Source organism: Rhincodon typus, chromosome 2 (assembly GCF_021869965.1).
Source record: "Rhincodon typus isolate 14 chromosome 2, sRhiTyp1.1, whole genome shotgun sequence".
In the NCBI taxonomy this organism is placed as follows: domain Eukaryota; kingdom Metazoa; phylum Chordata; class Chondrichthyes; order Orectolobiformes; family Rhincodontidae; genus Rhincodon; species Rhincodon typus.
In genome coordinates, this window is record NC_063333.1 from 144,437,659 (window position 1) to 144,462,735 (window position 25,077).

At 42.1% G+C, this 25,077-nt stretch overlaps 1 protein-coding gene across 1 annotated transcript in view; it reads right to left on the minus strand.

Moving 5' to 3' along the window:
- Positions 1-25,077, minus strand: part of LOC109919603 (cadherin-20-like) — a 52,397-nt gene that overhangs the window by 14,666 nt on the left and 12,654 nt on the right. The window contains exons 3-9 of the mRNA XM_020519635.2: positions 22,573-22,692; positions 19,160-19,327; positions 13,882-14,069; positions 12,821-13,074; positions 6,722-6,858; positions 3,214-3,335; positions 523-640 (exon numbers count right to left, since the gene is read on the minus strand). Coding sequence (XP_020375224.2) covers positions 523-640; positions 3,214-3,335; positions 6,722-6,858; positions 12,821-13,074; positions 13,882-14,069; positions 19,160-19,327; positions 22,573-22,692 — 1,107 coding nt within the window. The remainder of the gene's footprint in view (positions 1-522; positions 641-3,213; positions 3,336-6,721; positions 6,859-12,820; positions 13,075-13,881; positions 14,070-19,159; positions 19,328-22,572; positions 22,693-25,077) is intronic.

Below are 25,077 nucleotides of genomic sequence, written 5' to 3' on the forward strand. Positions count from 1 at the left end.
GCCTCCCTAACCTGTTCTTCCTCCCACCTATCCCCTCCTCCCACCTCAAGCCGCACCTCCATCTCCTACCGACCAACCTCATCCCGCCCCCTTGACCTGTCCGTCCTCCCTGGACTGACCTATCCCCTTCCTAACTCCCTACCTACACTCACCTTTCCTGGCCCCATCCCCGCCTCTTCGACCTGTTTGTTTCCTCTCCACCTATCCTCTCCTCTATCCCTCTTCTATCCGCCTCCCACTCTCTCCCTATTTATTTCAAAACCCCCTTCCCCTCCCCCTTTTCTGATGAAGGGTCTAGGCCCGAAACGTCAGCCTCTCTGCTCCTATGATGCTGCTTGGCCTGCTGTGTTCATCCAGCCCTGCACCTTGTTGTCTCGGATTCTCCAGCATCTGCAGTTCCTACTATCTCTTTACAACTTTCTGTTTATGTATCACTCTCATGTGAATTTCAAACCAAATAGCTGACCCCAAGAAAAGCTGCAGTGTGCTATTAATGAGCTGCAGAGCTAAATGTAATTGTACCTTGATTGTCACGCACAGTGAAGTTTGGGTTGCTCACTGCTTCTGGAGCTAAGCTGTAGTAGAAGTGATGACCTCCTTGAGGATTATCCAGGTCCACTGCACTGACCATCTGAATGAGCTGTTGAAAAAGAAGCAAATTCACAAAAGTCATTCTGTTGTCAACAGCAGATTCTGTGCATTTTATTTATCACAAAAAGATGATGCAAATTTACAGCAAACAACATGACGTCTCACAACTGCCTCAGAAACTGTACACACGGTGCGATGATCTATTCTGGTCATTGACAAGGGATTGGTTTCGTGCAAAATTGCCGTAAGTAAGAATTTTGTATCGTACTTCTCATCGTTCTTTTAAATTTGTTCATGAAAATGTGGGCATCGCTGGAAAGGTCAGCATTTGTTGCCCAGGAGAGGGTAGTGGTCAGTTGCCTTCTTGAACGACTGCATTCTTGGTCAGTTAGGGCAACCACAGTGTTAATGGGGAACGCTTTGCAGGTTTTTAACTCAGTGATAGTGAAGGAACAGTAATATGGTTCCAAGTCAGGATGGTGTGTGATTTCATAGAATCGTAGAATCCCTACAGTGTGGAAACAGGCCATTCAGCCCATCAAGTCTACACCATCTCTCTTAAAAGCATCCCACCCAGACCCACTCCCCTAACCTATCACTGCAACCCTGTATTTCCCATGGCTAACTCACCTAGCCTGTACATCCCCGAACACTATGGGTAATTTAGCATGGCCAATCCACCTAACCTGCACATCTTTGGACTGTGGGAGGAAACCGAAGCATCCAGAGGAAACCCACGCAGACGTGGGGAGAATGTACAACTCCAGACAGTGGAATTGAACCCAGATCCCCGGCACTGTGAGGTAGCAGTGCTAACCACTGAGCCACCATGCTGCTCTGTACTGATTGAAACGTGTGTGTGTGCTGTGATGTTCTCCAATGTCTTCTGCCCTTGTCTATCTGTATTACAAATCATAGAATCCCTACAGTGTGGAAACAGGCCCTTCAGCCCAACAAGTCCACATTGACCCTTGGAGCATCCCACCCAGACTCATCCCCCTATAACCCACCTAATCTACACATCCCTGAACACTACAGGCAATTTAGCCTGGCCAATCCACCTAGCCTGCACATCTTTGGACTGTGGGAGGAAACCAGAGCACCCAGAGGAAACCCATGCAGACACAGGGAGAATGTGCAAACTCCACACAGTTGCCCAAGGGTGGAATCAAACCCATGTCCCTGGTGCTGTGAGGCAGCGGTGCTAACCACTGAGCCACTGTGCTGCCCCTATGAGACAGACATCAGGCATTTGGAAGGTGATGTTGAAAGAGTCTTGCAAGTTGCTGCAATGCATCTTGCAGATGGTACACACTGCTGCCACTGTGCACCAGTGGTAGAGGAAGTGAATATTTTAAGTTGGTGGATGGAGTGGCGGTTAAATGGGTTGCTGCGTTGTGGATGAGGTTGAGCTTCTCGAGAGTTGTTAGTATTGCACTCAACCAGGCAAATCCATCCGCCCACACTGCAGCAGGCTGAGGACAGAGATATTCAGTGTGACAGCACACCTCTGGGTGGAGAATTAAAGTAACAGGCCACTGGAAACTTAGTGTCCTTTATGCTTTCTGCCGTCTCCATTCACTCTTACTGCAATGGAAAGCCACAAGTACCAGACTGTTCCAGCGGCCACTGCGGAAATACATCACCAGTCACAAGAGATTCAGGACTAAGCCTCTTTCTTAAGTCTCAAGCAAATTATCAAGCAAGATGCAAATCTCCAAGTATTGCAAGAACGAGTGATGGAAAGATGGTAAGAGAGCTTCAAGAACACCCCTGTTGCTACAAGAGCCTATGGGCATATAGGGATGAATTGACAGCTCAAGATGATGTATTGTAATTGGAAGTAGAATCATTATCCTGAAGAGGTTGAATGGAGACATGCCAAAGTGAATCCATTCAAGCCACCACAGAATTGGGTCAAGTCTGAGGAAGAAAAGAAATGTTCTCTATTGGCCAAACAAAATCAAGTACCATATTTGTACACTTGAAACAAAGATCCATGAATATCAGGAAATTGCAAGAACATATGAACAGAATGGCTGTCTGTTTGTGTGTTACTGCTTATCATCCATTTACTGAAAAGGGAGTCAGTCTATCTTCTGAAACATTTTATTTGTATTTCATAATACAGTACAAACTCAAGCCTGTTTTCTCCCTTCTTGACAAATTGCCCTTATTGGGGAAAATTGGCTAGTTGTTTTTGAAATCCACCAGAAAATCAGCCCCTAAATATGTATTTCTGAAAAAGGGTCTAGGCCTGAAACGTCAGTGTTCCTGCTCCTCTGATGCTGCTTGGCCTGCTGTGTTCATCCAGCTCTATACCTTGTTATCCTAAATATATACCCCAGTAAACATTAGCTGCTCTCTATCATCTCTTGGGTAGGTGCCAGTTCATTTTTAAAGAGACCACCTTTTATAAAGTTGTCAGCGTGTAAAAAGTTTCTAGATATGAGTTCCCAGGAGAAAAAGGTTTTTGAATGAGCAGAGAAAAATTCGAAAATTTGTCCCACCCATAAAAACGTGGCATAATGCTTCAAATAGTCAGTTCATTGGATGTTAGGTTGCCTTGCAAATCTCATACAGAATCTTGATGAAATAACCCTAGTCCCATCTTTTCCTTACCTGACCAGGCTTAGCATTTTCACAGATATAGGCCTCATGGTCCTTCACAAACTCTGGTGCATTGTCGTTAATATCGAGGACTTTCACCATGACGGAAACACTCCCAATCTGTGTGGGGTTCTCTGAAATAAAACAAACACCATCGAGGCAGCTGATTTCATCGATCCTCAATGTCTAAACGTTATTCGAGTCTGGCTGGCAAAGGGCAGACATGTATGTCTAAGATGCACGTTAGTCAATACTTTTTTGCTCTGCCACCTCATTCTGATCTCAAACCCTTCCAAACTTTTCAGAAATCATTTTCATTCTGAGTTAAAGAAAGGAAATGAAAGTGCATTTATGTAGCACCTTTCACAATCTCACAATATTCCAAATTGCAGCCCATGAAGCATTTTTCACGTGTATTGTAGGGAAACATGGCAGCCATTAATGTAGGAAAAGGCTCCAGCAAATAAATAGATGGCGAGGATCAGACAGTTTGGTTTTTAGTGATGTGATTAAGGGAGAGTTATCAGCTAGAGGAGCAGGGATAAATCCCCTGCTTTTCTTTGGAACAATGTCAACCGGGAAACTGGCATCTCAGCTTGATGTCTCTGATGGTGCAGCATTGCCGCAGAACACATTGGGGAGTGCGAGTCTGGATTAGAGGTCATCCGTGTGGGATAGCCATCAAGCAGTCCAGTCAGGAATTCAGGACAAACATGTTTACTAAGAGAACAGTGAGAATGTAGAGCTCACTGCAACAAAGGTTCCACAGAATGCATTAATTCTAAGTAAGCAATAAAGAATGTACTGGACTCCACCTGGTAGTGTTTGTTTCATGGACTTAAACATAAAATATAGATTGTGGAAGCCTTTTTTTCTCTGAATGAAAGAGACCTGCAGTTTCCAAAATATTGGAATTATTTGTATATTGAAATGATCATAAATGCGTAATTCTTTTATTATTATACACTTTGCTTCTGTTTTAGTGATCATCTATATCTTTATTATGAATTAGAATCATAGAGTTATATATGTCTACAGCATAGAAAAAGACTTTTGGTCCTATCGCATCCATGCTGGTTAGAAACAGCTATTCTAAACCCATTTCCCAGCACTTGGGTGATAGCCTGTATGCCTTGGCATTGTAAGTGCACATCTAAATACTTCTTAAATTGTTACGAGGGTTTTTGCCTCTAGCACTCTTACAGGCAGAGAGTTTCAGATTCCCACCCTCTGGGTGAAAAAAATTTCCTCACATACCCTTTAAACTTCCTACCCCTTACCTTAAATCAATGTCCCTGGTCATTGATCCCTTCATCAAAGGGAAAGGTTTCTTCCTGTCCGCCCTATCTGCGTCCCCGCGTAATTTTAGATATCTCAAACGTATCACCCTTTCAGTCTCCTCTGCTCCAAGGAAAACAAGCCCAGTCTGTCCAATCTCTCAACACAACTAAAGCTCCAACCCGGGCAACATCTCGGTAAATCTCCTTTGCACCCTCTCCAGTGCTGTCACATCACTCCTATAATGTGGTTTCCAGAAATACACACAATACTCTAGCTGTGGACATATCAATGTTTTATAAGTTCCAGCATAACTTTCCTGCTCTTAAACTCTATGCTCTGGCTATGATGACTTATTCTATATGCATCATATAATTTGATGTCTATGATTGTTCATCTAAAAGTTGAAACAAAAAGTGTAGACTTATATAAGGAGAGGCAAAACGGAGAAGGGGGCAGAAGATTATAGCTGACGGAGTTAGATGTGGAAAGATAGGAAGAACTCAGATGCATAACGTCAGAAATCACATGACACAAGGTTATAGTCCAACAGGTTTATTTGAAAACACTAGCTTTTGGAGCCTCAAGAAGGAATGAGGCTCTGAAAGTTTGTGATTTTTAATAAACCTGTTTTCTGACCTTGTCCACCCCAGTTCAACACCAGCACCTCCACATCAGATGCATGAGAAACAGCAGTGTCTGGTTGGGTCAAATGGTCTATTTTTGTTCTAGGCATCGTGTGTAAGACTTTTGCATTGAAATCCCTGGAGTCAGACTCAAGAGTACTGACTTGCAGGGACACTGCAGATTGACTAACGACTCATAAAAATAAAAGCAATATTGATATCAGCATGTTGGTGTTACATTACAGATTTCATCCCCAGTGCTTTATGACTAGATTAGAATTTTGTCATGGAGTTGTTCATTGATCAAGAAGCTGGGTCATTGTTATGGTCTCTGGGGTTGACCTAGGATGAAAGGTTGAGTAAATTGGGTCCTATATTCTCTGGAATTTAGAAGCACAAGAGGTGATCTTATTGAAACATACGCAGTTCTGAAGGGATTTACCAGGGTAGACTCTGAGATGTTGCCCCTGGCTGGGGATTTAAAAACACAGCGGTACAACATCAGGCTAAGGGGCCAATTGTCTAAGACTGAAATGAGGAGACACTCTTCACTCAAACTTTTGTAAATCTTGGGAATTCTCTCCCCAGGAGAGTAAATCATGTCCGCCTCATCAATAAGTGTATTCCAGGTTGAAATTGGCAGATGATTTTTGATTTCTTGAGGAATTGTGGGAGATGGGGAGTCAGTGAAAAGGGAGTTGAGGTAGATCAACCACAATCTTATTGAATGGTGGAGCAGGATCTAGGGGCTGCAGTCACTTGTTTTCTTACATTGATCGTGATTTTCTGGCTACACTCCCACACACCATCAGAAAACTGTGAGTGCGCGATTTTTCAGTGGTGGTGCAGAGATTTTCTTACTCTGTCAGTCCCTAATGCGAAAAATAAGTGATGAGGCCAGGATACGCTCTATTGTTGGCACAACAAATCCTTACCACTTTTCAAAGCTGAATGGAAGAGCGTTATACATCATGAAACTGGGAGTGACAGAATCATTGACTCTCTGTAGAGTGGAGTCCTCAACTTAGACCAACACGAGAGCAGAATTTACTAATGAATACTCCAAGCTGCTTTACATTTCTTAATGCATCTTTTGGGGTGTTCTAAGCTGTATGCTTAAATTACTGATATACATTCCCTGCCATGGGAGGAACCCTGCTTTGTCAGATAGCCCTAACTTAGCTAAAGTATAGCAGGTTTATAACTTCGAGGAAATGAATATCTTTAAATGACCCTGCAGGGTATAATAAAATTCTTAATTAAAGGCTTCTTAACTGATCCTCAGACGTGAGAATGCATCAGTTTTAACTTCAGTGCAGCCTCATCCTGAAAATGTTCATCAAAAAGCAAACCTTTTCATTTCAAAATGTTATTAAATGCTGCACACTAGATAATATCTAAACTGTCGACTGCTTGAAAGTCTGTTTGGGAGCTTGGTTGAAATGCCCCTTGCTCCCGACATGTGGCACTCAAGCGCATTTTCCATGCCCCCAGCTCCTTTTAATTCATGTTGCGTCATGACTGAAACATCTAGTCAAACTGAATTAACACAAACTGCTAGCGCAAAAGGGTTGTACAATTTTTAATCAAATATTGAATGATCTTCGGGTACATACTCATTTCCATTGCTAGCACTGTGATGTTATGCCATGAGAATTGCTCTCGGTCCAATGGCTTTGCAATCATTAAAGCTCCGGATGCTATGTCAATGGAGAAGAATCTTGCGGGATCGGTGGATCGGTCAATCGAATATCTGAAATTGGCAGAAAAAGGGGAGAGGAAAAGGCATCATTAATAATCTGTATATCTTTCTTGCATCAGAAGAAATCAATGAAATGTAATTTAAAATTAACCCAACTTTCTCAGACATTTTTTTTTGTTTCAACCATCACTGGTCAAATATTATTCCATGAGATTTAAAATGCTCTGCATTCATCATTCCTGAATGTCTCCCTAGGATACTGTGTAGAGTTTCGGTCTCCTTAGTTAAGGAGGGACGGAAACATAAAAATATTGAAAATGGGAGGAGTAGGCCATTCGGCCCTTCAAGCCTGCTCTGCCATTCAATATCATCATGGCTGATCATCCAACTCAATCCCCTGTTCCCGCTTTCTCCTCCTCCCTTTAATCCATGTGGCCCTAAGAGCTATGTCTAACTCTTTCTTAAGAGCATTCAATGTTTTGGCTTCAAGCATTTTTTGTGGCAGAGAATTGCACCTTCTGATCATAAAACACTCTCAATGCAAACAAATTCCCATGATCATTCCTGTGATTTTCTCTCTCTTCTTAAAGGAAAAGGAAGGCTCCAGAAAGACTGACAAGTTAATTATCAAATCCTGTCATACACACAGACAAAACCCCACATCCCACTAGTTCAAAATCCAAAACTCTAAGCTAAATGGTATTGCTATACTTCCTACATTATAATACAAGCCTAGCCTGTCTAACTGTTCCTCATAAGGTGATCCATCCATTCCAGGTATTATGTGGTAAACCTTCTCTGAACTGCTTCCCATACAGTTGCACCCTTCCTTAGAAAAAGGAGACCAATGTTATACGCAATGCTCCAGTTGTGATCTCACCTGTAACACTGAAGCATAAACTCTTTACATTTGTATTCAATGCCTCTTGCAATATACAATTACATTCTATTAGCTTTCTAAATTAATTACTATACTTGCTTCCTAACCTTATGTGATTCATGCACTAGGATAACCAGATGCCTCTGCATTTCCGAAGCTCTGAAATCTCTCACTATTCAATAATATTTTATATTATTATTTGATATTTTTCATTTTTCCTGTAAAATGTTCTCTTCTGTTTTGGGCCCTCTTTCACTTGTCTTTACCTCCATTCAGAGTTCAGGATTATAATTACATTTGTGATAATGCCACCTGACTCTGATGGGCATATTTAAAGGACCCCCCAGTTCTTGTAGGCGGAAGACTCAATTGCCTGCTTGGAATCAACTGGGCCCTCTGCAGGAAATTCAACCGAGGGATCTCAATTGATAACATTCGCTTGCAGCTTCTGCTAAGCAGGGTTCAACTTGATCCCTCCTCCCACGTTTACTGAGTGACAGGAACATGGACTAGAGTGACTTTAAAGTAGATTTAGGGATAGGCAATAAATCGTGGATTAGCCAGTGATGCCCACATCCCATGAATGACTAAAACAAATTTGATATGGCTGCAATGAAACGCTGTGAATTCAAGTGGACTTTACAATGAGGAACAACTTGACAGATTTGTGTCTGCTTTCAGGAAGGGTAGCATTGATGAAATTGCTGTCAGAACATCATTTAACATTCTAGGCAGCATGGGCGCTGAGTTTTCTTGGAAGACAGCCTATCTGTCAGGAAGAATCATGGACAGATAATGGGATACGAGAGACAGAAAAGCTGTCACTCAACAAACTGTTATTTACAAGGTTAGAACACTGGCCAATTCTTTTGCCTGTCATGAGTGAAACATTTCTAAATGTTGGAAAAACATGGTTTGACAGGAAGAGAGAAAATTTACCAAACCCAGTTCTGAGGAAGGGTCACTGGACCTGAAATGTTAACTCTGATTTCTCTCCACAGATGCTGCCAGACCTGCTCAGCTTTTCCAGTAATTTCAGTTTTTGTTTACCTTCTAAACCCATGTCCACTTTGATCTAGAAGGACAAGGGCAGCAGATATATGGGAACACCACCAACTTCAAGTTCCCCTCCGAGCCGCTCACCATCCTGACTTGGAATGGCCAGCAATGCCCATGAACTGTCGGGGAATTAAAAAAAGGAGCCAAGCAATCAGCCAATGGGAGGCATTCTCTCTCAGGTCAAACTTGAGTGGCCTTTCCCTGGTAACTCCCTTGAAATGAGGTCGGTGTTCCGTTAATACAAGCATGACTGTGGTGTCCATTTCTGGGAATCCAGAACACTGTCTAATTCAGACAATAGGAAATCAGGGCTCAGTGATAGGTACAGGACCCTGAATGCCATTTTGGTTGGGAATTGATTGGAAACTGCAGTCACCCCCATTCATAGCGGACGTCAGGGGAGCAGGGTTTCAGAACGATATTCTGGCTCACTGGCCCTTCCAGTCTCCCTAACCATGGCGATCTCTTCAACCATGAATCCCTTTCCTTGAAAGAGTTTCCTCACATTTTCCTGCACACATTCTGCTGATGCTCCTTGTAACACGTTGTCTGCCATGCCTCAATATAGTTGTGGGTGGAGGGGTCAGTGTTGAGGTGGGAGGGGTTTGACCGTATCCCATGGCCACTGTCTGAAAGATCAATATCTGTCCCTTTGTGACAAAGACAGTTAGAATGGACAAGGGGCTTTGATGTGAAAATGAATCTTGCCAGAACGTTTGTTATGGTACAGATAGAGGCTGGTTAGAAACCACAAAGAAAGACAGCTTAACCCAATTATTTATCTAGGGGTGTGGGCAATAGATCTGTCTGTCAATGTCTTAACCTTTAATGAACAATGTTCCATCTCCCAGAATATTTTGATTTTGGTGCCAGCAGAATTCTTCATTAAGTTGGCTTGTCACAAGTTGTGTACAAAATTCAGAATGTATCTGAGCAGAACCATTTGGACAACATGATATCAATTGTACTGGCTGGACAATGATGACTCCAGTTCTCAAACCATCCTCTGAGAAACTATTGGATCATTATCTGTAAAGATTGGACCATCTGATTCTTTGACAACATCTAAAATCAGAAAGGGGGAAAGTCTTGACCACTTTGTATTTCTTTCTTACTCTTTCATGGGAACTGAGCATTCCTGGTAAGGTCAGTGTGTGTTGCTCATTCCTAATTGACCTCGAATGGAGTTTGGTACCCATCCTTCCTTGTCAGTTTTGGAAGGTAGTTAAGGGTCAACCACATTGCTGTGGGTCTGGAGTCACATGTAGGCATGAACCGCATAAAGAGGGCAGATTCCCTCAAGAAGATTAGTGACCCAGATGTCTGGTAATTGCATGGGAGAATAGCTTTGTATTCCAAATATTTTACTAATTGGATTTCAATTCCACCAGCTGCCATATCCCTGGATTATTAGCCTGGCCCTTTGGATTACAAATCCAGTCACATGACCCCCAGGCCACCATCTTGCTCTCATGTGCACTGTGATTTTACCTGGAAAAGGGCATAATTCAGTGAATCATTGAGTTAATTTTCATTCATTCGCAGCATGAAGGTTTCACAAGGTGAGCTTAGCATTTATTGCCCAACACCGTTTATCTGGAGAACGTGCTGTTGAGCCACTTTGACCAAATATAGTCTCACATTACTCAGACAGCAGACAGGAAACTGTAGGGATTGTCACCTGTTAAGCAGTTCTTTCATGGAAGGCTTACACAGGTAACAACAGTCATAGCCACATTGAAATTGGTAAAACTGTCCGATCCAGGGACAAACAGAAATTAACTGGCACTTTATTAAATTAAAGAACATGGTTTTGAGGAAAAACTGGCAATGACTTCAAGTTAGTGTACACAATCTTTGTTTCTTTGATTCTGATGTTTGTGTAAACACATAGTACTTGAAGTGGTTTTACTAGATAGAGAAAAAGTGATATGTTCAAATCAATGTCTTCAGCTTCTATTATCCCAAAGACATTCACATTCTTTCTCTTTAGGAATAGTCATTGACAATCTTGCACATTCCATTCCTCTTTGTCCCAGGGGCTTCTACCAGGTTACTATAATTCAAACATAATCTCTGAGTATCTTCACCAGTGACCATTTACAGTTTCTATATCAGACTAGCAACTTGAAGAATGACAAGGAGATCCTGGCTTTATTCACATTAGATGAATTTACAAGGACAAGGCAGTTTGGAAAACACATGTATCTCACACATGCATGACACAAACACACATCATGCACATGCATGACACAAACACAGATCTCACACATGCATGGTACAGCCAAACATCACACACAAACATGACACAAACACATATCAAACACATGCATGACACAAACACACATCACATGCATGCACAACACAAAGAAACACATCACATATGCACAACAGATAATATCATTACACACACAACACAGACAAACATTATACACACATGACAGAAGCACATATTACAAACATACATGACACAAACATCACACACATGCATGACACAGACAAACTCACATCACACACATGCACAACACGAACACATACGACACGCACATGACACAAACGCATATCACACACACGACAGAGACATACACACTTCGTATGAGACACACACATCAAACACACACATACAACATAGACAAACACACATCACACACACAAATACACAGGATATGCCCACAACACAACCACCACAGAACACACAGAAGAGGAGAGATCAATGTGTTTGACAAATGCCAGATGCTTTTCTGTATCACACTCTGTGATGCATTTCCGAGGCCAGTGGTTTTCAAACTTGGGGATGTGCAGACCCCTGAGGTCTATAGAAACTGAAAGGAGATCCTGGAGGGTATAGGAAGCTATAATTAGGGAGGAAGGCATGAGTGGGGAGAGTCTGCCAAAGTGCAAAGGGGGTTTACTACATCAACTCGGAGTGGAGCGCACGGAATATGTGCGGAGAGCATCAAAAAACAAATATCTGCTTTCTGAAAAGTTATTCAAACATTCTTTTTTGTGCAACACATTCATTTTATGCTTCTCATTTAGTATTATCATTGAAATGTGAATCCACAGTTATTAACCCATTTGACAAGCTGTTCTTCATTCAAAGAAATTTGTGTATCACTACTTTAGGGAGTGCAGCACTGAGAGGTGCTGATCATTTTCACACCATCTTTGCTGTGCAGCAAGGGAGTAAGTTTCGGGGGATGAGTTTGGCAGTGAAAATAAATATGCAGTATAAATTACGGAGGGGCTGGAAATGTGCCAAAGATATGATAGAGAGAATGTATAATCTGAGACAGACATTATGCAGCCAGCTTTCTTACCATGGTAATCTGTGCATTGATCGAATTAAACTTACTAGCTATCCAGAGAAATGGTAAGAGAACTTGGTCATAAGTTATACTCCTAAAGGTGTAAGACCTTATGGTTACTCTGGCACGGACTGCCCTGGTTCAAGACATCAGCTCACCAGCTCCTTCTCAAAGGCAGCCAGTGGTGGCACATCCCTGAATAAATAAATAATAACACACTGGATTTGTGGCACTAAAGCTGCTACTGATGGGTCACAAAGGCTCAGTCGATCAGTTCCACAAAACAAAGAAGTCCAAAGATGTGTTGGGTAGGTAAGTTAGCCATGGGAAATGCAGCGTTACAGGGATAGGGTGGGGGTGTGGGTCTGGGTGGGATGCCGTTTGGAGGGTCGGTGTGGTCTTGATGGGCCGAATGACCTGCTTCCACACTGTAAGGACTCTGTTATTCTAAGGACTGCGCATGCTGGAAATCTGAAGCAAAAACAGAAATTGCTGGAGAAACTCAGCATCGCTGGAGAGAGAAACAGAGTTAACATTTTGAGTCTTCTTCAGACTTGAAATGGTAACTGTTTTCTCTCTCTACAGATGCTGGAGACCCGCTGAGCATCTCCAGCGATTTCTGTTTTTGTTTCAGTGGATCAGTTGTGGGTGAAACTCAAACAGTTGGGATGTTAATGTTTATTCAGTGGTGAACCTGCTGAGGAGATAAAATGACACAGTTTCTTGGTTTTCGCTACTGAGGCTCATCACTAACACTACATCATACCGGATCGAGTTGTTGGCCGCATCTGGATCTTTTGCTGAAATGGTTTGGATGGTGGTACCGACAGCGACATCTTCATAAACCTCCACCTGGTAGAAGTTGATCTCAAACTGTGGTGGTTCATCCACATCTTCAACTGATACCACCACCCTGGTCATATCACGGAATGGACCCAAGTTTAAAAACCGCAGGTCCAGGTGAGTATTGGTTCCCTCCACAGTTAACGTGTAGCTGTCCTTAGTTTCAAAATCTAATGGCTTAGAGAGAAAGAGGGGGAATAAAGAGTCAAATGTTAGGAATCTGTTTCGCTGTAAAGGCACCAACTTCACCTCTGTCTCAGTCCATCTGACGGTGAGATTCTCACTTCTGCCTTTACTATTTCTAAAGTTTTGAGCCTAGGAGTGAAGACTACCAGTGGAGCAATTGTAATCAGAGGTACTCGAGAGGCTGGAGTTAAATGAGCACAGATATCTCAGAGGGTTATGGAGCTGAAGGAGATTCATGAGGTAGGGAAGGGCGAAGCAATGGGGAATTTGATTTGACTGTCCCAACACATTTCTTGCTGGTCTCCCACATAGATCCTCCATAAACGTGAACTCATCTAACACTCTGATTTTAAATTTGTCATCCTTGCTTTCAAATCCCTCCATGGCTTCAACCCTCCCAGTCTCTGTAATCTCCTCCATCTCCACAACCTTCCAAAATATCTGTCTTCTTCTCATGTTGACCTCTTGAATATCCTCAATTTTAGTCATTCCCTCAATGACAGGCTCCAAGTTGCCCTAGGCCTTAAGCTCTATTCCTTCCCTAAACAACTCGGCCTCTTCACTTCGCATTCCTCCTTTATCACATTCTTTAAAAACTACAATGTCAGCAAGCCTTGGGTCATCTAACCTAGTATGTGGCTCCATGTTAAAGGGTACCTTATAATACTCCTGTGAAACACCTTGGAGAGTTTTACTGTGATTCAGGTAAACACAAATTGTTGTTGTTGTTCTGTCAGGGCCAGGCCACAGTAGACTCCAGCCTGACATTGTTCTAGTTCTGTTTCAGAAAGATCTTACCTCCTTGAGGATGATAATCCCAACTTGGTTGCTGTTATCGGTGACAATGTCAAACGTGTTCATCCTGTCTCCATCAATGATCCGGTAGCTCAGTTCGGCATTTATTCCCTCATCTGCATCTTCAGCAAGAATTCTTCCCACTGCTGAGCCAACCATTCCAGTCTCCAGAACTGTCATTTGATATAATCCTGATGGAGGATAAAAGCACACACATAACTACTCGTTAAGTATCCATTCTAGGGACGTGGGCAACGCTGGTAAGGCTAGTGTTTGGTTGCCATCTACTAGTGAGTGACCGGCCTGGGCTGTTTCAAAGAGCAATTAATGGTCAGATACATTGCCAGAGGTTTGGGGGCATGTGTAGGTCAGAGCTCCCTCCCTTGAATGATACAAGCTGTTCTCGGGTTAAGAATGGGTTCTGTTCTGGAAGTTGAATTGTACACAAGTTGGAACACAGTGCAGGACAATGGAGACCGACTGCTTGTAAGTCCAGGAAACCTGTAAGACGGGGCTTTAAAACTACACTCCTGTTTGGGATCATGTTGTTAAGTACAACTGGTCATAAATTGGGGACCTCCTGCATTAATAAATGCTTTTACAACAAGCCACTAGTTTCATGACTTTTTAAAAGAAAACATCATTACACTGCAAGACAACAAGGTGCAGAGCTGGATGAACACAGCAGGCCAAGCAGCCCCCTAAAGCAGTCACCCTCCCTGTGACCTGAACCGGTCCCTTCCAGTCCATCAGCATGTCCATTCTATATCTCTAATCCCTGTGCTTCAATTTCTCCATTCCTCACCCTGTCCTCCACACTCCTAACACCCCATCCCTACCTCTGTCACCCCCTCCAGGCTCCTACATCCCCTCCCCTTTCTCTGTCACCCCCTCCAGCCCCTACACCCCTCCCTATCTCTGTCACCCTCTCCAGCCCCTACACCTCCTCCCTATCTCTGTGTTCATCCAGCTCTGCACCCTGTTGTCTCGGATTCTCCAGCATCTGCAGTTCCTACTATCTCCGATTCAATCATTACACGGCATTTTGTCCCAGCTTTCTTAATGACTTGAATTTAAGCCTGTCTAGACGGTCATAGTGGGATTTGCACTCATGTCTCTAATCTGGCCCTTTACATGACTAGTCTTGTTGCATGACTACCATGTTACCGTTCACTGTAGCTTACTTAACTCGCCAACTATTAAACTTTATGATGTAGTTATGGGTTCTGCACTTCACCTCGTTATTTAATGTCGTTGCCCACACCTACTATTTGGATTTCTAACTTTAAGAGAAACTACTCATTTCATATAATAGCTCTTTTCAAATTGGCATTGAATGATGAGATGTAATTGTGTTTTCTTTATGGATCAAAGTTCTGTCTATCTCCAGCGTAGATGCTGTATCAGAAAGCCAATGTTTATTGTAAGATTTAGAACTGAAATGAGGAATCCACTGGGCACCAGACTGTGCTACAGCATCAGGTTTCCCCCTAGTGGCTCTATGAGAAAATTCTAATCATTGTTCAGTCTGACCCCACTCCCTTTTGGGAGATTTAGACATTGACAAATGACGTATGCATCCCAGCAATGCCCTTCTTATGCTGCTGTGATTTTGCTGTAAAATAAATTAATGAGATTGCCAAATTTAATCTATTAAGCACTTATGGACATGTTTCTAAGTAAAGGCAAGATATTTTTTCAAATGATCGTTTTCCAACTTTAAGCAAAACTGTGGGTTTGGAGGTAGGTTGGACCAGGTGAAAATCATGAAATTGTAGAATCCCTACAGTGTGGATGCAGGCCATTCAGCCCATCAATTCTGCAGCATCCCTCCAAAGAGCATCCCACCGAGACTCAAACACTACCTTATCCCTGTAACCCTACAGTTCCCATGACCAATCCACATAGCCTGCACATTTTGCACAGGTTTCCTTTCCTGAAGGTGGGATTTTACAATGAATCTGGTAGCCTCATGATCTCCAATACTGAGACTACAGTTTATTAACTCAGCTGAAATTTTGTCAGCTCCTCGTTTGAAAATGTGTCTCTTCAGTGTCACTGCAATCCTCAGGATTGCTAGTCTAGTGCTATTACCACAGGTTTATGTATCTGGTGCCATGGGAGGTATCAGGAAAGCTCAGAGACATTTCAGGTTTTGGAAGAGGTGATCACATAGGGATTTATAAAATAGCAAATGATGTGACTGATGAAATGTGTGGTTTTCTCTTTGTCAGCCTGCATAATGTATACTGCAGAGAGTTGGCTTCTGACTGAGACAGGTATCTTGGCTACAATATCACACATGTTACTGTACGTTAGACTAAGTATGTTACACAGAAAGTGACTGAACCTGAGACAGGTACCTTTATATCAGAATGGCACATGTTGCGAAGCATTGTAACTTTCTTAAAGGTACAGGCCTTTTTTTTTATCCCAAGGGTTGAACCATGGTCTTCCATTGGATTAATATCCACTTATGGGCAAAGGGACGCAATGGTTTTCCATTGCTATCTGAAGGGTTCTGACCCAGGAACCTCTTCAGCTTTACCACCTGTAATCAGATTTATCAGAAGGATTTACAGGATAATAAGTGATTTGAATGGCCATGTTACTAACACACCTGCCCCAGGTGGGATTTGGGATGTGGGATTTGAAACCCTGGGCTTCTGGCCTAGAGGTAGGGTCATCACCACTGAACCTTCTTAATAAATGATGTAAAAAAGATAAATTAAAATAAAACTTAAAACCTTGGGAGTAAGATGAAGGGACATATGTGCAAACCAGCAAAAGGTGACTTTAGAAGTGATATCAGGATGTTCTTTGTCTAAAGACTAACCAACTAATGGAATGGACAAAAATCATTGGATTCATATAGAAGATAGCGGACTGTTACAGTGGAATGAGTTTAATGCCATTCTGGATGAATGAACTCACTCTTGTTATTAGCAACTGGGTAAATCAGAGCGTTTTACAGTGATAATGAGAGACCGAATTCAATTTCTTAAATAAATAGAATCCACACATAAAATACTGGCGCTGGTGGAAGCGACCATGTGGCTGTCGGTTTGTTGAAAATGATCATCTGCTTCACTATTGTTCTTTCAGGAAGGACATCCATCTTTAATTGAGCTGTCTGTATGTAACTCCAACCCCATGCCAACATGATTAACTCTTAAATGGCCCCAGAATGTCGCTATGGTCTACACTGGTTCAAGAGGAAGGTCCATCACTGCCTTCTTCGGCTAACCGGTGATGGACAATAAATACGAGTGAGGGCCAGATTGTCTTGTGATCTCAGGAATACACTGAGAAAGTAGGTAGGCGGGGTCAGATGTCAATCAAAAGGGATTGTCTTATAGATTCAAAGGGTATTCCCTCATATACCTGTCACAAAGTTTTGCCTTCAAGTCCTATTCTATGGCTTGATCATAACAAAGTCCAGTTGATTCTGTGTTGCAGTCCTGGGGAGTACTGCACTGTCAGAGGTGCTGACTTTCAGATCAGCTGCTAAACCAAGGCCTCCTCTATCCACTTGGCTTGCTATGAAAGATCCCATGGCACTATTTTGACGAAGTACATGTGTGTTTTCCCTGGTGTCCCAGGTCATATTTATTCCTCAATCAACATCACAGAGAAAATCCATCCATTATCAAATTGCTGTTTGCTGGAACTTGCTGAGTGGAATTAAAATCCCTTATATTTTAAGTTGAGAAGTTCTTTCAATTGTAGTGCAAGTAAAATTAAGTTTTTAAATGATTTTAAATACTTCCCCATTTTTAAGATGTTGCATAATACACTGGGCTGTTTAACACTAGCTTTTCGAAAGATGAAAGACTGCAATGAGTCTATGGTTTAGGCTCCTTACTGTTGGAAACCATTACAAGTCTGCCTGCTATGTTAAATTGCTTGGTGTCCTGGGTGTTCCTGAAATGATTGATGTGTGTTCATTGAGTATAAATTGCCAGGAGACCATCATTAGCATTCAGAATTTATCGGCTCCCTTTTTGGCAATCATTTTACAATGCTCTATGGGCAAAGCATGCTGCTCCCCAGGTCTCTAATGATACAGTGGTAGCATCCCTACCTCTGAGCCAGGGGGCCTGGATTCAAGTCTCAGTTGCTCTGGAGGTGTGTCATAACATCTCTGAACACATTGTTTAGAAATCATCTACAGGCTCCCCCTTGGGTTCTTTTGGGGCAATGATAGTACCTCTACATCTGTGCCCCACGTTCCACCTGATTCTGAGGCATGTCATCTTTGAACAGATTGATGAAAAGGCTCCCTTTTGGGAACTGTGAATTGCCTGGTCAATGAAACATTACTAATCATAACTTCTCTGTAAGAGTCAATAGGGCACACAACACAGGGCCTTGTCACTATTGAATATCTTGTGAAATATCTTGCAAAATTGTGAGGAATGAGAATGAATCACCTTGGAGGGTAGTTTTAGGGTTTATAAAGTTTAGATTTGGAACCTCTAATATTGATCATGTGAGAAAACACATAACTGAGAGACTTTGAGGACCATGACAACTGTATAATTTAGACCTGGTCATGCAGAACTGTGTCTAATTCCTTACCATATAATAAAAAAGTTGTTGTTTGAACAAAGTAAGGATTCAGAAATCTGTCCAAAGCCTGACTAACCAACATACAACAGGGGACACATTTTCTCAGAGTCACTAATTCATTTTTTGAAAAGAATTGTTGAAAGGACAATGAGCAATTGGAAAAACTGAGCAGGATTCACTGGACTTACACACAATGACCATACACTGAAACTGCAGGACTCCTGTGACACAGCGGTAGTATCCCTACCTCTCAGCCAGGAGACCTTGATTCAAATCCTACATGCTCCAGTAATGTGCCTCAACAGGTTGATTAGAAATATCTGTACACTGAAACTGGTTGCATCAATTGTGTCATAAAGTTTGAAACGCCTGATAAATGTTTCCCAACTGCTAATCAATACAGACACTAAAAAAGGGGTCTTATGGTGCAGTGGTAATGACCCTATTTTTGAGGCAGGAGGTCTGGTCTCAAATCTCTCCTCCTCTAGAAGTGTACATTAGTATCTCTGATTGGGTTGATTAGAAGATAATGAAAAAGGAAACCACACAATTATTTTAATATTGACATAATAATGTCTTTAGCTCCCCCCTCCGTGTAAAAGAACCTCTCTTTCAAACTCGGGTTTTTTCGTGAAGCCACCTTCTCAAACATTTTTACAATTGTGGTAAGCGTATAGTAACTGAAGCAATTGATGACACAGGTACTTACTGTGAGGGAATCTTGGAGGATTGTCATTGACATCTGTGAGTGTGATGTTCACAGTTGTTGTCCCTGATAACCCTCCCATTTGCCCTCCCATGTCCTTTGCTTGTACAACCACTTGGTATCCATCCTTTACCTCACGGTCCATGTTTGACAACGCTGTCCGTATGATACCTGGGGAAATTAAAGAGGTTTCACAATTTACTGTAGTTTGAGAAACCATCAGCAGGGGTTAGTAGCAGAAACTCGATTCACTTTGTCGAAGGATATTCCCATTCTGCGATTAACCTGGAAAACTGTCATTAAAATTGCAATTTAAAAATGGGCTGTCAGATAAATTCCGATTTTTTTTGAAAACAAAGAAAAACTTACATTTGTGTATCACCATATTTACCTCCAATGAGATCCTTAATGAGGTGTAGTCACTGGTGCAATGTAGAAGGTACAGCAGCCAATTTGCACACAGCAAGCTCCCACAAACAGGAACGTGACAATGGTTAGATAATCTCGTTTCATGATAGTGGCTGTTGGATAAATATTGGTCAGGGCATCTGGAAATAAACCTCAACTGCTCTTTATCAAAAAACAGGGGCATGGAATCTTCTAACCCACCCCGCCCCCACCCCGAGCAGGCTGGTGGAACTTGGGGTGCAGCATCCTATCAAAATTCCACACCTCTGACAGTACAGTGCTCCCTCAGTACAGTGCATTTGGTATCAGCATGAGCCTTGTGTACAAGTCCTGTGGTGGGTCTTGAACTCTGAACATTAATTCAGTGATTGTAACGAGGTCAGTCAGGTGGACCTCATAGAATATGAGCTCTCTGATTGGGGCTGTTAATCTGCTCCAATCTGGGAGCCCTGGCTGACAGATGTAAGCAGGAGTTCTGTTCACTCTGAGAGCTGGTCCTGATGCAGCTGGATCAGTGTCAAGGACTTTCCACGTGTAAATAAAAGGTGACTTGGTGACAGGATATCTATGGCACTATTTCAGGGGTGACGAGAGTAAAACACACTCCTGAAGAAATTTGCTTGCAGCAGTTGTCTTTGAGTTGGGGTAAGCATTTCTGGCATCATGCCATTATTTGAGAAGCTTGACCTGTTCAATCCTGCCGTCGATAACTGGACCCGGTATGTGGAAAAAATGTGTTATTTTTTTCGGGGCAAATGACATTGGGGCAATGAGTAATTCTCCTGACACCTTGTGGACTTGCAGCTTTTTCGTCTAACTTTCCCTGAGGCACCAGATACTAAAACCTTTCTAGAGTTGACAAATTTAGTTAAGGAATATTATGACCCCAAGCCTCCTCTAATTCTTTACTCGGCAATTCAAGAACTGTTTGAATTTATAGCCATCTCTTCATTACTTTAAAATAGACAGCAACTCAATCCAAACATAATACAAGAAAAGGCAAGTAGCTACATTCTCTAGACATGGAGTTATAGTCATACAGCATGGAAACAAATCCATTGGTCCAACTTGTCGATGCTGACCAGGTTTCCCAAGCAAAGCTTAAAAAGGAAACCACACAATTAGCTATTGATCATGGTAGAGTGACCGTGGGTTGATGAAATAAACAGGGATGTCGTTTCCATGTAAGTGCTCACAATATGAAAGGTACAGGAAAAGGGGACTGTGATTGGGATGAGAATATGTGCTCCTCACTCTCTGGTTTCTCCACCTTTCTGGCCACCACTCAGTTCTGTTTCAGGTTTGACAGTGAAGAAATACCTACAGTCTTAAACACAGTAGGACCTCTTCAGGCTCAAGTAAAAATGATCGACTTGCTTTAATCTTTTTCGAGGGAATGCTTTGTGATGTAGACGAAAGGAATGTAATGGATAATTTTTGTTTTGTATATGGAAGTTTAGAAGGTATTTAATAAAGTGCTTTATGAGAGACCTGTTACAAAACAAATGCATATGATATGAAAGGAAACGTAAAATGTAATGGGCTGGCGAGCATAGCAGGGGATAAGAGGTCAAGAGGAGAGGTAAGGTATTGGTTATTTTGAGTTGGAGCTGAAGCCTATGGAGTTAACAGCCATTTCCAAATAATCAGTGCTGTCAGATAAGATGGAATAGACCAGATGGAGGAAGGTTCTAGTAAAACCCAGTTGGACCGTATTTAAAATGTCAATAAATGCTCTTAGGCTTAAATGGAATAGGAGGACCCTTGTGAAGTTGTGGGTTCAAGTCCTGCCTGCTCCAGGGGTGTGTAATAACACATTTATTTGATTAGTTATATTTTTGTAGTATGGTTGTATTGTCCCTACCTTTGGGCCAGTAGGCCTGGGTTCATGTCCCACATACTCCAGAGTTGTGCCATAACACGTGTGAACAAATTTATTAAAAATATCTACATGAGTACAGTAAGAGCAAAATACTGGGGATGCTGGAAATATGAAACAAGTGTGGAAAATGCTGGAGAAACTCAGCAGGCCTGGCAGCTTCTGTAGAGAGAGAAGCAGAGTTAACCTTTCAAGCCCGATTTAGCTTCTTCTTCTGAAGAGTCATACTGGACTTGAAGCATTAACTGTTTCTCTCTCCACAGATGCTACCAGATCCATTAAGTTTCTCTAGCATTCTCCGGGTTTGCTCCACTAGAAAAGTGACTAGTTCTTATTTGTCTGAGACTCTCAGAGCCTGGTTGTGATATTTCTAAAAGTGTGTGTGTGCTCTGGCGCCTCTGTCACATTCCTTTTTTACAAAATGGCACAAAAATGTGATGGAAATTTGCTGATGTAAAGAAATCTTCCATGCTTCACTGTTATGGAATCAACCAATCAATCAATCATATAATTTTACAATGTGGATTGAGGCCATTCAGGCAGCCATGCTTATTTGAATGACCTGTCTAATTTAATCCAGTAAGAAAGTGTAGAGTTCAATTGTTCTGTATCTGATTATGAGAGTTTGATAATTAATCTACGTTCACTGTGCTGGATTGGTTAAGCCTGGTCGTTAACTCAGAGCAAAGTAAACCAGACACAATAGAAAGTTCCGTAAGTTTCTCAAAGGTAAGATTGGGAGAAATGTGATACAGATATTTTGTGATTGTGAGGATAAACTCTTGTAAATAAACCTGTTGCACAGAAACATCACCTCTGCATCGCTCAGAGACGCATAAAATATGCAACACTTCTTGATAACCCTGTAAATGCATATCTTTAAGTAAATGTCTTTTGAAAGTTCCTCTGGAATCTGATTGAAACCATCCTTTCAATTCCTGTGTTCCAGATCTTATCCAAGCTGTTTGTTGGAGATTGAGCCTGGAGGAGGCGGGGAAGAGGAGTCTCTGTAGGTGCTTGGTATAGAAACACAGGGATCCACCATGAATCCAATATCAAAGCAAAGACACAACTGGCTGCACACAGCATCTTTGGGATTGAAAACTGAGGTGTAAAAGTAGTTACATACCTGTCCTTGCTTCCACCGAAAAGTATGGCTGTCCCTGCAGGATGCTGTACACCACTCGAGCACTGTTTCCGTATGTTGGGTCATCAGCATCACTAGCTGTGAGCTGTATTACTGATGTGCCTGTATATAGATGAGACATAATCATCAGTCCTTCTCATTGGAAATAGAAGAGTTTGTACAATGGGCCGGCTTGCAGTTTTTCACATGTGAACAAACTCAGTGGGAGTAACTCTGTCTTTGTATAGCAATATGAAGTGGATAATTGTGAATCTGCCATCCATTCTACATGTTTCTCTTGTTTATATTTCTAATGGCTACACCATCACACAAGGATAAAACTATCCCCTGTTATGTGGATCTTATACATACCAGAGAAGTTGGATATTTTGATGAAAACTACTGGACATTTAATGGCTCCAGTGAGTGAGTAAACACAAAAGTACAGAAAGAGGCCATTTAAATCATGGTGCATGGGTCAGCTGAGAAACAGTGATCCCACCTAACACCATTTTCAAACTCTGTTTGCACTCGGTACGTTCAACTCCTGTTCATATCTAAGTGTTTTTTTTAAAGATGAAGGTTTGTGCCTCAGGTGGTAAGTTCCTGAATCCTACTACATTCTGAGTGAAAAACAATTCCTCCTTATCTCCCTTCTCAACCTTCTTTCAAATCCAGAGACCCAGGTAATGTTCTGGGGATCTGGGTTCGAGTCCTGTCATATTAAACGGTGGAATTTGAATTCAATAAAACTCTGGTCTAAACAGCCTATTGATGACCACGTAATCATTGTTGATTTTTGGAAAAATCAATCTGGTTCAATGACGTCCTTTAGTGAAGGAAACTGCCAACCTTACCCAGAATGGCCTTCGTGTAACTCCAGACCCACAGCAATGCGGTTGATTTTTAACTGCTCTCTAAGCAATTAGGAATGGGCAATGAGGTGAGACTCACATTCCGCGACTGAATTAAAAAAAAAACTACTTTAAATCCATGCCCCCTGTTATTGATGTCTCTGCCAAGGGAAACACCTTCTCCACTTTAACCTGAGCACACAGCATTTCACCTACCTCAATGAAATCTCCCTCGACGCCCTCTGTTCCAAAGAAAAGAATCCCAGACTATCCAGTCTTTGCTCATAGATGACATTCCTCCTCATGTCTGTCTTAAACCTACAACCTCTCATTCTGAGGCTATGCCCTCTGGTCTCAACTTTCTGACAAGGGGAAACAACTTCTCCACATTGACCTGTCAAATCCTCTAAGAGTCCTGCATATTTGAATAAGTTCTCCTGTCATTCTTTGGAACCCCTGGTACAGGCCCAGCCAACAGTGGCTCAGTGGTTGGCTCTCCTGCCTCACAGCTCCAGGGATGTGGGTTTGATTCTAGTCTTGGGTCATTGTCTGTGTGGAGTTTGCATGTTCTCCCAGAGTCTGTGCAGGTTCCCTCCCACTGTTCAAAGATGTGCAGGTTAGGTAGATTGCCCATAGTGTCCAGGGATGTGTAGGCTAGTGGGGGTTAGCCATGGTAAGTGCAGGGTTACAGGGATAGGGTGTGGGGTCTAGGTCTGGGTGGGATGTTCTTCAGAGGGTTGGTGCGGAGATGACAGGCTGAATGGCCTCTTTTTGCAATGTGGGGATTCTATGATTCTCTCCTCATAAAATGGTCCCTCCTGATGAGTTAATTTTCCTGGTGGATCTCCTTCTAATAATCAACCACATCATCAGTTCCTGGGTTGGCTCTTGAACCTTGCTCCCTGTTCAGTTCATTGCTGCTCCTGAAGCATCCTCCTTTCTGATGCATTTTGGAACAGAGCGGTCAGAAGGTCTACCTGTTTCAGGGTGGGGACTGATCTGTAGAATGTGAGTTGCAGTCTTATGTTGAGTGTAGGACTCCTGATGCAATTTTGAGGGGATCTCAAAACCCTCTGACCTGCTGCAAACAATCTTGCACCCTCATCAACGTTAGCATTGCTGTTTGCCCAGCATGTACCGAAAGTTAAAGTTTCCCTTTTCAGCTTAAAATTAGCAAGGTGTTTAAAGCACATGCTGGTGTGACATTCCTGGAAATCTCCTTAGTTTGGGTTTTTCACACTATTAATTAAATATTATGTCAGACTGATTCTAATTTAAGGGATCTACTAGTTGTAAGAGAATTGCTGAAAGACAGGCACATTCTTTTGAAGGTATTCATCTTGCACTCATCAGGACAAATACAAGAATATCAAAAGTTCAAAGGGAACAACAATTTATATTGAATGACAAGAGGGTAATGATTGGTTGGCCAATTAATTTGATTAGTCACAGAGAATGCTGCTGGGAAGTATTATCTCCCATCTTTTTGTTTCATTCAAAAAATGCAATGCCCAGACATGTTCCTTGAGTCTGCAGGGACTTGTTCCTGTATAAAAACCAAAAGAACTGCGGATGCTGTAAATCAGGAACAAAAACAAAGTTGCTGGAAAAGCTCAGCAGGTCCGGCAGCATCTGTGGAGGAGAAAACAGAGTT